Raw genomic sequence first — 17,738 nt, 5'->3', positions numbered from 1 at the left:
CCTAAGGGCATGCAAAGTGGGAAATTATAGGATAGCTTGTAAGTATGGACTACTCCAGGCAAAGGATACACCATCATTAGGCAGTTGCACACTGAGCAACTGTCGATTAAATATCATTTTATCTAATTTAGACCTAATGAACTTGGTAGATGAGATCCCTGAAGAATGAATTAAGGAGCAGAGTCTCATTTTGGATTCTGTACTATCTAGGTCAAGAAGTTCTCAAAGGTATGCATGTATTTACTCGGTACATAAAAACATCAACTTTCTTATTACTTCTTCTGCTTAATTCTCTAACAAGTATTTGTGGAATATGATGTATGCTTTTCAGTTGGTGAGTGGTAGATAATGATGTAAAAGACTAAGAAAACTGTTTCCTGCCCTCATGAAGCTTTATTTCCATTTTTGCTAATTTTCCTCAATCACTCTCAATGATGAATTTTAACATCAAAAAGATAAAAAGCATTTTGTTAGAGTCTGATGGAAAAGTAACTTTCCCCTAGCAAGAGGGTTGACAAAAGGTCTTTAATCAATGAGAAAAGGAACAAAGAGTCAAGGATGTCTTTTGACTCTGTACTCAGTCTTACTTACCCAAGAGGTGCAAATGACACTGTGATTTTATTTGGAACTTTCAGGAAGGGGTCCGGATCAACATATTTCAGGAAGTACAAAAGATGTGTCAGAAGAAGCCTATGTCTGCCTACCTTGCAGGGAGGGCTGCCCCTTCTGTGCTGATGACAGCCCGTGCTTCGTCCAGGAGGATAAGTATTTGAGACTTGCCATCATCTCCTTCCAAGCCCTGTGTATGCTGCTCGACTTCATTAGCATGCTGGTGGTCTACCACTTTCGCAAAGCAAAGGTAAACCCAGGTACCCTGGTTATGATCTTGTATTATAGAGTAAACTCCACTTTTTAAGCAAATAGAATTTTCCAATTGAAGTTGCTTCTCTACTAAGCAGCTTCTCTTTCTATAATATGATTGGACTAGAATGTAAAAGTTATATTCTTTAGCTGACCAGAAAAATAGAGATTAAAATATGATACTTATTTTAACACTTACAGAATGTTTCCCCTTATTTAGACTGGATCTCAAATGCTTCATTGACTTAAGTGACTCTCATTTACATTATGTGTTTGGCATCTGGAGAAACTTACTCTGCCAGCTTCCAATGTATTATTAAATTTTTCGTATCTAAGAAGCTTTGTTATGTTGATAATATATTACGTTTCTTAGTTGTATTTGAAGATGGTAAATGCCTCAACTATTTTTTAGCACATTATACTTTGAAGAATGAATTTATTTATGAGCTTCTATTTTGTCTTAAATTAGTGTCCCAGAATAATAACAATCCTGGGAAGGACTTATAGAGCTCTGGAGATAACCTGTTCTTTGGTATTCTAAGTAATCAAAAGTAGTACAGGCCAGGTCCAGTGGCTAATGCCTGTAATCTCAGGACTTTTAGAGGCCAAGGCCAGAGAATTGCTTGAGGCCAGGAGTTCAAGGCCAGCCTGACCAACATAACAAGACTCTGTCTCTACAAATAATCAAACAAACAAACAAAAAAAACTAGCCAGTGTGGTGGTGCATGCCTATAGTCCTAACTATTTAGGATGCTGAGGCAGGAGGATCTCTTGAGCCTAGAGTTCGAGACTACAGTGAGCTATGATCACGTCACTGTACTTCTGCCTGGGTGACAGAGTGAGACCCTATCTCAATAAAAGGGGATGGGTAGTAGAAGCATTTGGGTGCCTGTTAGTCAGGGGTGGACGAAATGTTAAAATGTGCAGGACAAAGCTTTTAGGGGAGCTTTCTCCAGGTGGCCACCAATTAGTTATATGTAGCCAGTGTTGTATTTGAATTTGTGATTCTGATGCTTGCAGAAATTTGTGCCATTGGAAAGAAAACAAAGTCTAAAGTTTCCAACTTTTCCGAATTCAAATGACCTCTTTATACTGGCAAAATTATACAGATTGGTTTAGATTACAGAGCTCATGGAAGGTATAAAGTATTCCCATTAGAAATTTAAAAAAAAAACCCTCTGTGGATGGCATCTATTATGAAGCCTCAAGTTAAACATTTTTATTTTTAAAAGCCTCTTTTGGGATTCTAGGAGACTGTATTCATAATGTTAATGTTATAGACTTTGATAGTCATTTTAAATTGACAGTTTCATTAACAGAAGAATGCAGTACAAATTAAAATCAAGCTTTAAGTCAGCAAGAAAATGCAGACAGGCAGATTGCTCCTCATTTAACCAATACTTATCTTTGTTTTGCAACAAACTGTGCGTGTGTGTGTGTGTGTGTGTGTATGTGTGTCTGTATAAAATAAAAATAATAGGCACATAGAGTTGAGAAATATATAACCACTGTTACCTAGATAAAATTAATTGGCTTTGTAAAAAGTCTGTCAGTGGCATAGCAGGTAGAATTGAAAGGTCTATTTAATAAACTTCTCTGAAATGTCTCTGATAAAATGTAAATCATTTATATGGTAGATAATACATAGTTCTCTATGAATTTTAATTGATTTTGATAATTAATGATTGCTCTGCTAAATGAGTCAGTAATACATGGTAGGTAAAATATTACATTGGATATTAAGCAACCTGAGAAAATTTTGACAAGACCAATGTCTTAATAAATATTAATGTTACTTAGCATTGCCAGTTAAACCTTGCTAATTTCCCTGGACCTTTATGTGAAATGGCATGTTAATGACAAAAATCCTTCTTTACAGGACTATAATGAGAATACATAGCTTTATATATCATTTTAAGGAAATTTCTATAGATTAAAAATTATTAATAGTTGGAATTGATAAATAAAACATCTAGATTTAAGATGGTCACCTTTCGAAGAATTAGGTTTTTTTTTGTTTTTTTGTTTTTTTTTTTGAGACGGAGTTTCGCTCTTGTTACCTAGGCTGGAGTGCAATGGCGCGATCTCGGCTCACTACAACCTCCGCCTCCTGGGTTCAGGCAATTCTCCCGCCTCAGCCTCCTGAGTAGCTGGGATTACAGGCACGCGCCACCGTGCCCAGCTAATTTTTTGTATTTTTAGTAGAGACGGGGTTTCACCATGTTGACCAGGATGGTCTCAATCTCTTGACCTCGTGATCCACCCGCCTCGGCCTCCCAAAGTGCTGGGATTACAGGCGTGAGCCACCGCACCCGGCTCGAAGAATTAGTTTTTACAGAATGTGACATAGTATAAGGGGGATATAAACTAATAAAGTGAATGAACATAGACCTTGTTTACTGATGAAAACAAATGTTTGGTGCATTTTCTGTTGTGATTTCAATTGATAAAAGCAATGGGTTAATGGGAGATTTATAGCACGTAAACTTTGGATTTGCTTCTTAAAGTTTTCCTATGTCTTTGCAACATTACTTTGGATAAAGAAGAAACTAGATGATCCCTTTTGTAGCAATATTGACATTTCTTTAGGAATTTCCTATTACATTCTCTACTCATTGATAATTAAAAGAACAAAGTCCATATAATTTATCAATTTACATCTATTTTGACAAAAGAAAAAATTCAGTTGTAGTACAGAAGTAGCATTAGAATTGCAGGTAAGTGTACATACTCATGAGCCAGGTTGTTTAGATTTGAATATTGTCTTAGCTCCTTGCATACTGTGAGACTTTGGGGGAATTGCTTAGCCTTTCTTTACCTAGTTTCCTCTTCTGTAAAATGGCATTCATACACCATATACAAAAATTAACTAAAATGGATTATAGGTCAAAATGAGAGAGTAAAAACCCAAGAAACTCTTATTAGGAGAAAACATTGGCAGAAATCTTAATGGCCTTCAGTTAAGCAGTGGGTTCTTATATATGACATCACAAGCATATACAACAAAAGAAGTAAATAACTTGGATTCATGAAAACTTTTTTGTATGAAAGGACAGCATTAAGAAAGTAAAAAGACAACACATAGAATGGCAGACATTTCTCCAAAGAAAATATATAAGTAAGCCAAAATGTTTATGAAAAGTTGACCATTAGGAAATGCAATTCAGACTAACAATACTCACTAGCATAGCTAATAATAAAAAAGACGGTTAACATCTGTTGTGGATGTGGAGAAATTGAAACTCTCATTCATTCCTATTGGAAATGTAAAATGGTACAGCCCTTTTGGAAACTAGTTTGGCAGTCCCTCAAAAAGTTAAAAATGGAATTACAATATGACCTAGCAATTCCATTCCTGGTATATATCCAGAAGAACTGAAAGCATATGTCTACGAAGAAATGTGCACACAAATATTGATAGGACATGGATGGACCTTGAAAACTGCAAAGTGAAACGGTTACACAAGACCACATATTTGTCATTTCATTTAAATGAAATGCTGAGAATAGGCAAATTCATAGTGACAACTAGATTAGTGTTAGTGGTTACTGGGGAATACCAGGAAGGAAAAATGGGGAGTTACTGCTATTGAGTTCAGGGTTTCTTTTTGGGAAGACAAAAAAATATTACAAAATTAGATTATGGTAATAGTTGTACCACTCTGTCAATATGCTAAAAACTACTAGATTATATACTTTAAAAAGGTGAATAATAGGCCGGGCGCGGTGGCTCAAGCCTGTAATCCCAGCACTTTGGGAGGCCGAGGCGTGGTGGCTCACGAGGTCAAGAGATCGAGACCATCCTGGTCAACATGGTGAAACCCCGTCTCTACTAATACAAAAAATTAGCTGGGCATGGTGGCGCGTGCCTGTAATCCCAGCTACTCAGGAGGCTGAGGCAGGAGAATTGCCTGAACCCAGGAGGCGGAGGTTGCGGTGAGCCGAGATCGCGCCATTGCACTCCAGCCTGGGTAACGAGCGAAACTCCGTCTCAAAAAAAAAAAAAAAAAAAAGGTGAATATTAAAGTATGTATATTATATCTCAATAAATCTGTTACAGTTTTTTTTAAAGGAGTTTACATATTATTAATACTTAACTTACAGGATTATTTAAAACAGTTAATGAGATAATCTACGTAGAATACCTCACACTTAGTCTTCACTAGGTGTTTGTCTTTTGTTATTAATTTTGGACCTCTTTATAAAATTCATAATCCATGTGTGCTTCCCACATTGGGGGCCAAGTATGACATTTAAAGTAGTTCAAAAGAATGAGAGGGAAACATAGCAGTTCCTCTTTGAAGGCGGCACCCAAGCTTCATAAGTTACTCATTCATAGGCACATATGCAATCACACAAATATTTCTGTGCTGATAATCTTCAAAAACCATTTACTTTGCATTTCTTTATATGTGGCTTTTTGTCCTTTTCAAGAGTGATTACTTAGTGTGCAAACAAAATTTACCTGTTTATTGATATTACTGGCTTTTCTAGGAAGTTTCAGTTTGCATCCCCACCCTCAAAATGAGAAAGTTACAGAAACCCCTCCTGGGTATTGATTCTGAAGTCATTAGGGATGTGGAGAATTAGGACACATACTCCTTCTTGTGTTGTTATAATAGAAAAAAAAGACATATATGAGGCCAACAAACATGAAAAAATGCTCATCATCACTGGTCATTAGAGAAATGCAAACCACAACCACATTGAGATACCATCTCACACCAGTTAGAATGGTGATCATTAAAAAATCTGGAGACAACAGATGCTGGAGAGGATGTGGAGAAATAGGAACACTCTTACAGTGTTGGTGGGAGTGTAAATTAGTTCAACCATTGTGGAAGACAGTTTGGCGATTTCTCAAGGATCTAGAAATAGAAATTCCATTTGACCCAGCAATCCCATTACTGGGTATATACCCAAAGAACTATAAATCGTTCTACTATAAAGACACATGCACAGGTATGTTCATTGCATCCCTGTGTACAATAGCAAAGACCTTGAACCAACCCATATGCCCATCAGTGATAGAATGGACAAAGAATGTGGCACATATACACCATGGACTACTACGCAGCCATAAAAAACAATGAGTTCATGTCTTTTGTAGGGACTTGGATGAATCTGGAAACCATCATTCTCAGCAACCTGACACAAGAACAGAAAACCAAACACCACATGTTCTCACTCATAGGTGGGTGTTGAACAATGAGAACACATGGACTCAGGGAGAGAAGCATCACACACTGGGGGAAGTTGCAGGGGGTTAGGGGAGGGACAGCAGGGGTGGGATAAAATGGGGAGAAATGCCAGATATAGTCAAAGAAGGAATAGAGGCAGCAAATCACCTGGTTATATATGCATCTATGCAACAACCCTGCATGACCCGCACATGTACCCCAGAACCTAAAGTAAAAAAAAAAAAAGTAACAAAATAAAAAGTTGTAATATTGGAATAAGTTTGTTACTATAATACTTTCCTCGTTTTAATTTAGAAAGATGAAAAACAGTTCAGAACTAGAATGGAGAAACCTCACATTTTATCGATAAGAGAATCCAGCCCCTGAGAGATTGAATGTCCAAAGGTAACACAGCTAGGTTGAGAAGTTTATGCATTTGTATTTTGCCTTATTCCAGCATATGAAATAAAAACACTTCTAGAATATTAAAAGTGTAAGTTAATAAATTAAGGCTAAGTGAAAATAAGTATAGAAAAAATTAGTTGAACTCAGGATGAGGTTAAAATATAAAATGGATTCCATGAAGTAATGGATACTGTTCTCACCCAGTGCTAGCAGGAAGAGCTTTCTTAGAGTTTTCCAGTAGCAGTGCAAATGGGAGGGCAAAAAAAATGAGTCATAGTAGCCATAAGATAAAAAACCAACCAGTCACTGAGATGAAATTCAAATATTCCTGGCACCGAGTCTTGGAAGAAATTTCTCCTGTGGATCTTTATATAGACAATATTGTAAAATGTAGTGAATGATAAACATTTTTACATGGAATAGAATAATTATTTTCATGGCTCTGTTTCTGTTAATTTCGCCAAATGTGTGCAGATATTTGAATACTTAAATACAGCTCAGGGAAATCAATTCTGTGGGGGTATCATAATGTGTTCCTGATACATTGTTCCTGGCTGATGTTAATGCAGGTACTTTTAGAGTATCTGGGTCACTGTCGGCCAGTGTTCAGACCACCTGTCATTGCTACATTACTATGGTAGACACACATGCTTCTCTTTCTCATTTCATTCAGAATCAGCCTCAGAACCATTCTCAGGACTCTAAACAGATTCTATGCATGAAATCTATTTCCTCTCTTGGATCTTGAAAATTAGGAGAGCTACAAATTCTTCCTATAAACATTTATAAATACTGTTGGTCTTTACTGAGTTTTCAAAGGGTATTCACTAAGTGAAACCAAATTCGAGATTCTATTACCTATTAAGAACAAGAAGGCAGTTTAAGCGAAGCTGGGTATAGAATGCCATGTTCTAATGATGGCTGAGACATCTGCCTAGACACGCACCTGAAAAAAATAACACTCTCACCGATGCCAGAAGACACTGTGAGGGAGGGCCAGGAAACACCTGGTTAGGGAAGGCACCTAAGCTAGAATCTGAGACTTGTTCTCTACTTCCTCTTTTGCTGACATTTGAACCACGTTCTCTTTAATCCACTTTCACCAGAACTCATAAAATGTCACATCTTAGTTGCCTTTAGTATGTGCACTCTATTTCATTGAGGGCCTGCTAGAAATGGACCATTCTGGAACTCAGGCCCCTTTTATTTATATTAGAGTGGTGAGTAGTTCCGTGAATTGACAAATTAAAGATAGGAAAACCAATGGCAATGTCAAACTAGCAGCTGAACCAGTCCTTCTGGGCAGCAAACAAATATGTGTAGGGGTAATAGAGAGTTCTCTGTTCTCAAAGGAAATATTAGGTGATCATGTTGAAGAGACATAATGTGGCATAGATATTTATGTATTTGAGTTAACGTGGTTCTTCCAGGAAAGTCTGATTTTGAATATATTTAATTGAAAGATTTGTCCAGGCCCAACATAGTAATTAACTGCTAACCATCATTGATTCAATATTGGTTTAACATTTTATGATTTTATTTTTTCGGTATCTAAGGTTAATTAATTTTTAAAAATTTACTTATTATACTTTAAGTTCTGGGGTACATGTGCATATTGTGCAGGTTTGTTACATAGGTATACACGTGCCATGGTAGTGGTTTGCTGCATCTGTTGCCCCATCATCTACATTAGGTATTTCTCCTAATGCTATCCCTCCCAATCCTCCCACCCCCCCAGACCCCAGTGTGTGATGTCCCCCTACTTGTGTTCATGTGTTCTCATTGTTCAGTACTCACTTATGAGTGATAACATGTGGTGTTTGGTTTTCTGTTCTTGTGTCAATTTGCTGAGAATGATGGTTTCTAGTTTCATCCATGTCCCTGCAAAGGACATGAAATCATCCTTTTTTATGGCTGCATAGTATTCCATGTTATATATGTGCCACATTTTCTTTGTCCAGTCTATCATTGATGGGCATTTGGGTTGGTTCCAAGTCTTTGCTATTGTGAGCAGTGCCGCAGTAAACATATGTGTGCATGTGTCTTTATAATAGAATGATTTATAATCCTTTGGGTATATACCCAGTAATGGGATTGCTGGGACAAATGGTATTTCTAGTTCTAGATCCTTGAGAAATCGCCACACTGTTTTCCACAATGGTTGAACTAATTTACACTCCCACCAACAGTGTGAAAGCATTCCTATTTCTCCACATCCTCTCCAGCATCTGTTGTCTGCTGATTTTTTAATGATGACTATTCTAACCGGTGTGAGGTGGTACCTCATTGTGGTTTTTATTTGCTTTTCTCTAATGACCAGTGATGATGAGCTTTATTTCATTTGTTTGTTGGCTGCATAAATATCTTCTTTTGAAAAGTGTCTGTTCATATACTTTGCCCATTTTTTGATGGAGTTGTCATTTTATCCTTTTAAAGGACACAAATGAGATTCCATTATATTTCAGGGTGAGGCTTGTGGGATGACATCTTGAAGAGCAAATTAAAATTCACTCTGCAGAAACATTTAGGAAACCAATTACACACATTTATCCCTATGCCTTTGGTTAAAGATGAAATCTGTCAGTAAACTGTGAATAATTTTGAGACCAGTGTGTTCTTCTCAAACAACAAGAATTTTAAAACAGTATTTTAAAGAGCCTGAATATTAAATATTTTTAAATTTATTCTACATTTTTTACCAAATATTGTGACAACTAACATATTTTTCTATTCATGATTTCAAAGAGAGAGTATGGTTCCTTACAGCTTAATAATGTCAAGTGTTAGTGTAATTTATTTTTAAATGAAAATTTCAGAGAAACAAGATATACTGGAAGGAACAGCAGCATGTATCATTTCTGAAAATAATCTTTTGTTTGGCTTATTTTTAGTAAATTTTAGTATGTTTAAGTTTAGTAAATTAGAAGACCGATTTTTAAAAACATGAACACCCTGTAGTTAATATTTTCTTTTCTAGTTCTATAATCATTCTTTCCTAAAAAATTAGAAGTTGACAAGAGATTTAATAACAAGGCTAAGTTTTTGTTTGAAAAATGACATGTTTTAGTATAGTATGCGAAGTGACTTTTTAAATGAAATTCTAACAGGTTAACTATGATGTTCTAATGACTGTTTTGGTAAAATAAAGATAGGTATGTCATATTTTTATTTTGGTAAAATTTTTATTGTTCATTTTCAGAACCTTTTTTATCATCCCAAACCAAAGTCTATACCCATGTACAATAACATCCCATTTTCCTATTTCTTGGTAACTTCTTGGTAACTTCCTCTCTTCTACTTTCTGTGGCTACAAATTTGCCTATTTTTATGCCTTCTGTAAGTGGAATCATAATATTTATTCTTTTGTGTCTGACTTATTTTATTTATCGTAATGTTTTCAAGATTGATTGATGTGGTACCATATATTAGAAGTTAACATCTTCTTGATGCGTAAAAACATTTTATTGTATATATATACTGTATTTTATTTTTCCATTCATCTGTTGATGAACATTTGAGTTGTTTCTACTTTTTGGCTATTGTGAATAATGCTGCTCTGAACATTGATGTACCAGTATCTGTTTGAATCCTTGTTTTAAATTCTTTGACTATATACCTAGTAATGGAATTGCTGGATCAAATGATAATTCTATGTTTAGTAATTTGAGGAACCACCGAACAGTTTTTCACAGAGGCCTCACCATTTTCCACCAGCAGTTCAGAAGGGTTACAGTTCGTCACATCCTAACCTACATTTGTTGTTTTCTGTTGTTGTTTCTGTTTTGTTGTTGTCATTGTTGTTTTAATATTACCTATCTTAATGAGTGTGAAGTGGTATCTCATTGTGGGTTTGACTTGCATTTTCCTAGTGATTAGTGGGAGTTGAACATCTTTTCATGTGCCATGGGCCATTTATATATCTTCTTTGAAGTAATGTCTATTCAAGTCTTGCCCATTTTATTTTCTCAAGTCCATAGTTTACGTTATGGTTCACTCTTGATGTTGTACATTCTGTGAGTTTGGACAAATGTATAATGCATTTATCCACCATTATGTTACCATGCAGACTAGCTTTACTACACTAAAAATTCTCTGTGTTCTGCCTTTGCCAATTTCTTAATCAAGTTATTTGGTTTTTCACTGTTGACTTGTAGGAGTTCTTTATATATTCTGTATATTAATCTCTTATTAGATGTATGGTGTTTTTCTGTGATTTTTCTTTTTACTTCCTTAATAGGGTCTTTTGAAGTCCCAAAGTTATTTATTTATTAGAGACCGGGTTTTGCTCAGTCACCTAGGCTATAATAAGGTGAACATTCATGGATTCAAACAGATAAAACAAGGATTCAAACAGATACTTGTACATGAATGTTCACAGCTATGATCATAGCTTACTGCAGCCTCAAACTTCTGGGCTCAAGCAATCCTCCCACCTCAGCTTTTTGAGTAGCTAGGGCTACAGATGCATGCCATCATGCCCAGCTATTTTTGAAATAGTTTTGTAGAGATGGAGTCTTGCTATGTTGCCCAGACTGGTCTCAAAATCCTGGCCTCAAACAATCCTCCTGCCTCAGCCTTCCCAAATGCTGGGATTACCAGCATGAGCCACCATGCTTGGCCCCCAACATCTTTAATTTTGATAAAGTGTATCTATTTTTTATTTTGTCACCTGTGCTTTTGGTGTTATATGCAAGAAATGATAGCCAAATCTAATGTCATAAAACTTTCCTCTATGTTTTCTTCTAGGTGTTTTATAGTTTTAGGCCTTACATTAGGTCTCTAATACATTTCCAGTTAATTTTTATATATGGTGTAAGGTCAGAATCCAACTTCATTCTTTTTTGCATGTGAATTTCCAGTTTTCCCAACACCGTATTTGTTGAAGACATGGTTCTTTCCCTATAGATTTGTCCTGTTACCCTTGCCAAAGATCATTTGATCACATATGTTAAGGTGTATTTCTGGGCTTTGCGCTCTATTCCATTGGTCTGTATACCTGTCTTTATGCCAATACCACATTGTTTTAATCACTGTAGCTTTGTAGTAAATTTTGAAATCAGGAAGTGTGAAGCCTCCAACTTTGTTCTTTTCAAAATTGTTTTGGCTATTTGAGCTGCCTTGAAATTCTATATGAATTTTAGGATGGGTTTTTCTGTTTTTACAAAACTATTTCTGGGATTTTGATCAAGTTTGCATTGAATCTGTAGATCGCTTTGGGTAGTGTTGCCATCTTAATAGTATTAAGTCTTCCAATCAATAAACACAAAATGTCTTTCTACTTGTATGTATCTTTCATTTCTTTTGGTAATTTTCTAGTTTTCAGTATATGAGCTATTTGCCCCCTGGGTTAAATTTATTCCTAAGTATTATGATATATCCCTTTTTATGGATGGCTTTTATGATATGTATTGTCCTTTAGTTAAATAGATTATCTCACATACTATCTTCCGTAGTCCCAGTGAATAAGAAGGCTATGGTGATTTTTCTTTTGTACTTAGCAATTGATGTTCCTCCTTTATGCTTTCTATTTTCTGTGATTTATGGGAGGGAAGTGTGGTATAATATATGAAAATACATAATAAATGAAAATTGGTATAATAGTTAGAAGCCAAGACCTGTAGCATTTCTTGTACCTTTAGTCCACCTATAGGGATATTTTAGAAGTTTCTTACTGATTTATAAGTTTTTTTTCTTAAACCTAATTCTAGTAATGGCCAGCTACTGTACTCAATATAGGAAGATGTTATTTACTTCTATGGGTTTTTAATGGTCGATACTTCCTTCAGTTTTTTTTCTAAGGCCTACCAAATTAACCTTAAATCTTATTCTGTTGAACTAATAAATATAACATTATTTTAATTCTATTGAACTAATAAAGTATCATATTATTACAATAATATTATTTTTGTTACCTTTAATGGAATATGAATAAAAATTTGGTGCTTTTATTTCTTTCCTTTTCTCCCCACTTCCCAGTTTATTAAAATTTAATCTAGAGTTAGTTGCCTTCAATTTCCAATAATAGCAATCACCAATTTCAAAAGGAAAACAATTCTCTAATGTTTTTTGGCTCTCACTACATTTAAGTAAATTGTTGGGACTTTCTATATGTTTATTTGGTATAATTGCTCACTATTATATATTTCTAACTATAATTTCTTGCTTTTGAGTTCTGACTTTTGGCTAATCTTTTTTCAGTATGAAATGTCTATATCCTCAAGTACTTTGTTCAGCAAATGGTAGTTTTATATGCCTGTCATACCTGACCACTCACTCACCACTGACTCTTGCTTCTACATGGCAACAACTTCACCCTGGGGAGTCTTTTTCTCCCAAAGCCCTGTTATTACCACTTTATTTATCATCTAGAATTGAAAATGGCCCACTTTCTGTCCTTTGTAGCAGGGATCTGGAAGTGAGTGGCAGTGGGTAAGCCAGCATTACCATCTGAGCTCCAACTGCTGTCAGATCAGCCATGGCATCAGATTCTCATGGGGCACAAACCCTCTGGTGAACTGCGCATGTGCACTCCTTATAAGAATCTAGTGCCTGATGGTGTGATGTGGAACAGTTTCACCCTGAAACCATCACCCCCACACACCCTTCATACCTCCATCCATGGAAGAATTGTCTTCCACGAACCCAGTTCCTGGTGCCAAGAAGGTTGCAGGCCGCTGCTTTGTAGAACAAAATTCCTCGTCTGATTGCTGGCTGACTTCCTAACTCTTATCATCATCCGTTGTTCTCTTTTTATTGTAGTTGCAAAAAATGTGATGTATACTCTCCAGTTTCAGCTTGATTTTTTTCCTGAGATTGGCGAATTTCTTGTGTATTGTTTTTTTATTTTAATAGGTTTTTGGGAAACACATGGTGTTTTGTTACATGAGTAAATTCTTTAGTGGTGATTTCTGAGATTTTGGTGCATCCATTACCTGAGTAGTGTACGCTGTACCCAGTGTATAGTCTTTTATTCCTTACCCCCCTCCCACCCTTTCCCCCGAGTTCCCAGAGTTCACTGTACCAGTCTTATGCCTTTGTGTCCTCATAGCTTGGCTCCCACTTATGAGTGAGAACATATGATGTTTGGTTTTCCATTCTTGAGTTACTTCACTGACAATAATAGTTTCCAGTTCCATCCAGGTTGCTGAGAATACCATTGTTTATTTTTTATGGCTCAGTACTATTCCATGGAATATATATATGTGTGTATGAACACACACACACACACACACACACACACACACACACCACATTTTCTTTATCCCCAAGTTGATTGATAGACATTTGAGCTGGCTTCATATTTTTGCAATTGTGAATTGTGCTGCTATAAACATGCATGTGCAGATATCTTTTTAGTACAATTACTTCTTTTCCTCTGGGTAGATACCTGATTGTGGGATTGCTGGATCAAATGGTAGATCTACTTTTAGTTACTTAAGGATTCTCCACACTGTTTTCCATAGTGGTTTTACTAGTTGACATTTCTACCAACAGTGTAAAAGTGTTCTCTTTCCACCACATCTATGCCAATAATGTCTATTATTTTTGATTTTTTTGATTATGGCCATTCTTGCAGGAGTGAAGTAGTATCACATGGTGGTTTTAATTTGCACTGCCCTGATAATTAGTGATGTTGAACATTTTTTATATGTTTGTTGGCAGTTTGTGTATCTTCTTTTGAGAGTTGTCTATTCATGTCCTTAGCCCACCAAGAACCCAAAAGCAACTGCAACAAAAACAAACATAAATAGATGGGACTTAATAAAACAAAAAAGCTCTTGTACAGCAAAATAATGAGCAGACTAAACAACCCACAGAGTGGGAAAAAAAAATCTTCACAACCTATGCATCCAACAAAGGACTAGTATCCAGAATCTACAAGGAACTTAAACAAATTAGCAAGAACAAAACAAACAATCCCATTTTGTGTTTTATTTCTTAGATTATCTCTCCCGCTTTAGCACTCGTGAGCTTCTCTCTTAGGACCTCCTATTGCCTATAGGTTGGGTGTCCAGCTTTCCTTTTCTGTGTTTTCATTGTGTTGTATTTGAACTGTTTCCTTTGCGTTTTGAGAAGCAAATCAAGATTGTCCTCTATTTGACTCCTTCAGCTTTCAGCAGTTGCCAAGCTGCTGTTTCCTATCTGCATGTATTTTAATACTGAGCAGCTGTTTTTAATGTGTGTGCAATTGTTTCCTATGTTTTCTCTCTTTATCTGTGAAGATTTGGGGGTTAAGAAGCCTGAGTTAAAATTCTAATTCTTCAATTATCTAATTGTATGACATTAAGGTTGCAAAGTTACTTAATTAGCAAGTCATGGAATCTCTCTAGATGAGTTTTATCATATGTAAAATGTGGACCTACCTCTCTCAGCCTTCATTGAATTGAGGAGAATTATGGTCTTGCTCTGGATTAGGCTTTGGCTTAAGGGAACACTGTGGCTGCTTTAATCTTTTATCCAGACTACTCAAACTTTCTCCGTGTTAGCAATAAGGCTATTTTGCTTTCTTATCATTCAAGTGTTCACTGGAGTACCACTTTAAACTTCCATCAATAACTTTTCCTCTGCATTTACTACTTAGTTTACCATTTGGCACAAGAGGGCTAGTTTTTAGCTCATCTTAGCTTTCAGTATGCCTCCCTAAGTGTAATCACTTCTAGCTTTTGATTTGAGGTGAGAAATGTTTGACTTTTTCTTTTTCTTGAATACTTAGAGACCATTGTAGGGTTATTAATTGGCCTAATTTCAAGATTGTTATGTCTTAGGGAATAGGGAGGCCCAAGGAGAAGGAGAGGTACAGAACTGCCAGTCAGTGGAGCAGTCAGAATGCACACAACATTTATGAACTTTGCTGCCTCACATGGGTATGGTTCATGGTGCCCCAGAACAATTACAAGAGTAACAGGAAAGATCTGTGACCACCAATCACCATGACAGATATAATAATAATGAAAATGTGAGAATTACTAAAATGTGACACAGAGATGCGAAGTGAGCACATGCTGTTGGAAGAACGTCAGTGAGAGATTTGCTTGATCCAAGGTTATCACAAACCTTTAATTTGCTAACAATGCAGCATCTGTGGAGTGCAACAGTGAAGTTCGAGAAAATGACGTGTGCTTATATGAGTGTTACTTACCACAGTCTCAATGATGCAAAGTCCTCTAGATTATCGCCAATAATTCAAATTAGATTAAAAAAATTTTTTTTTGCTATAAATCTCTGAGAAACAGTTCTTCAAAAATTGTGAATACATTTTTTTTTCAATTGCACTAACTTTGTCTTTTTATTCTTATCTTTTCCTATATTAATCTGTAGTCAAATGGTGGGTAAGCAGATTTCTGTCAAAGATAACTCCAAAGCTCAGACAGAAGGTTAAGAAGAAATAGACAATTATCAACTAACAATATAGCAGTGGGTGTGAAGGGTATTGGGAGGTCAAACCACTGTATTAGTGACATGTGGGGCACTTACTCTTTGGGCTTCTGATAAGGAATAGTCATCATGGAGGGAGACTCATATACCTCCTGCCACCCTCTTTCACTCCTACCTCTCCCCACACCATTTTCAAGTTTGACCTCTGCAGTGTGTGCTTATTTATACTGTCGCTAGCTTTAAGCCTACTCAATGCTGTTGGGATTGCAGAAAACTTGTTTTTCCAGGAACTGGTCACTGGTAGACCATAATAATTTATTTCAGTCAGTATTGTATCTACCTATAAAATTTCCCATTTACTGATATAGGAACATCACTGATGACTTGTTGTTACTGCTAATATAGGTTTTTAAAAATTTGTATAATTTACATAATTTCAATTTTAAAATGAGAGAGAATTGGCACTTACGTGCTTTACTCACACCACCATACCTAGAAATGCTTGCATTGTTTATTATTTTATATCAGTCAGAAAATCTTGGACCTGACATAGATTCTTCCTTTCACATCCAGTTTTTATATATGAGCTTTGCAAACTTTGTATTGAATTTGTATATTTGCTTCACCTCACAACAAATTTAATCATTACTGTTTTTCTAAAGTTAACATTCACTTTTGTGTATGTTTCCATTTAATAACCAGTGTAGGGCTGATCAGGTAACTTTGTATTTATGGTTTTAATGAATTTAAACATGTCTGACTATGTCCCTACAATAATTACTCAGTCTTTCTCTCCATATATAAAATAGCAAAATTAACATTGTTGTTTCATAGTCATACCTTTTACCAAAAGATGAATGAGTTGAAATATATGTAAATTATGTTGGTTTGCTTTATACACTTTTTTTCACTGATAGGATGTATTTGATGAATAAATGGATTTGTGGATAATATAGCAAAACAATATTAAGGTAATATTGTAAAAGAATCTTAGTTTTTGTAAAATACTGTTTTTCTGTTGAACAGTACTACTATTGCTTATATTAAAAATCATTTTACTTAATATCGATTTTCTTGCCATCTGGAAGTTAAGAGACTAAAATTCTGGCATTTATTAATTTTCTTTAAAATGACACATTTGACTAGGTAACTTCTTAAAACAATTTAAGCATTAATGTTCTTTGATTCTTTGAATCTGGTAGATACAACCTCTTCATTAATTACATAGAAAGATTAGCTAGCACTGATGAGATTGTCATTCCACTGGCTAATGTATTTTGATTATAAGTGTAATTGGGTCCAGAGAACTCTTTTAAGGGGTCCAAGAGTCTGAGAGGGATAAAAGTATATGTACTCCAAAGTCAAGCCTGATTAATTTCGTAAGCAGTTCAGGGGAATATGGACTCCACAAATAAGAATCATATTACACTAGCTAATATGAGATAAATTTTTAATGTCCTATGTGTATTTGAAGACAAATTGAAGGGATTTCTGGACCATTTCAAGAGTTACCAAAGGAGAATGTATCACTACTTTCAATTCCATACCTTTGTCCTTAGGGGGTAAGAAGACAAGTACTAATTAAAATTTATATCATTTGCAATGAAATATTTGATTTTGTAACACGATGCTTATATATTTGCATGACATTTTATTTCAGTGCAATAAATTCAAACCTAAGAAGAAACCTGAAGTGCTAGGCTTAAAGGTTAGAGCAGTATAATCATGCTTTCTGAATTAACTTACAAATTATCTTCTTGGGAGCCTATGAAATATGGGTAGGGCCATCCTTATCATTGCAGTTAGGTATAAGCAGAGCAATCAGCATATCCAGTGGAACTGTTCTGTTTATTAACCTGAAGAATTATGTCAACATTTAGGGTTTCTACAGAGGATGAAATGCTATATCTAAGATAT

General features: G+C 35.6%; 1 protein-coding gene across 1 annotated transcript in view; it reads left to right on the top strand.

Moving 5' to 3' along the window:
* The window catches only part of GPR158 (G protein-coupled receptor 158), a 398,680-nt gene that overhangs the window by 211,171 nt on the left and 169,771 nt on the right, over positions 1 to 17,738 (top strand). Inside the window, exon 4 of the mRNA XM_012450142.3 lies at positions 636 to 859. Within this exon, the coding sequence (XP_012305565.2) occupies positions 636 to 859 (224 nt within the window). The remainder of the gene's footprint in view (positions 1 to 635; positions 860 to 17,738) is intronic.

This window comes from Aotus nancymaae, unplaced genomic scaffold (assembly GCF_030222135.1).
Source record: "Aotus nancymaae isolate 86718 unplaced genomic scaffold, 86718_ANA_hifiasm-v0.15.2.pri h1tg000077l, whole genome shotgun sequence".
Taxonomy (NCBI): Eukaryota; Metazoa; Chordata; class Mammalia; order Primates; family Aotidae; genus Aotus; species Aotus nancymaae.
The sequence above is the reverse complement of the archived record's forward strand: the minus strand, read 5'-3'. Positions and strand labels throughout refer to the sequence as shown.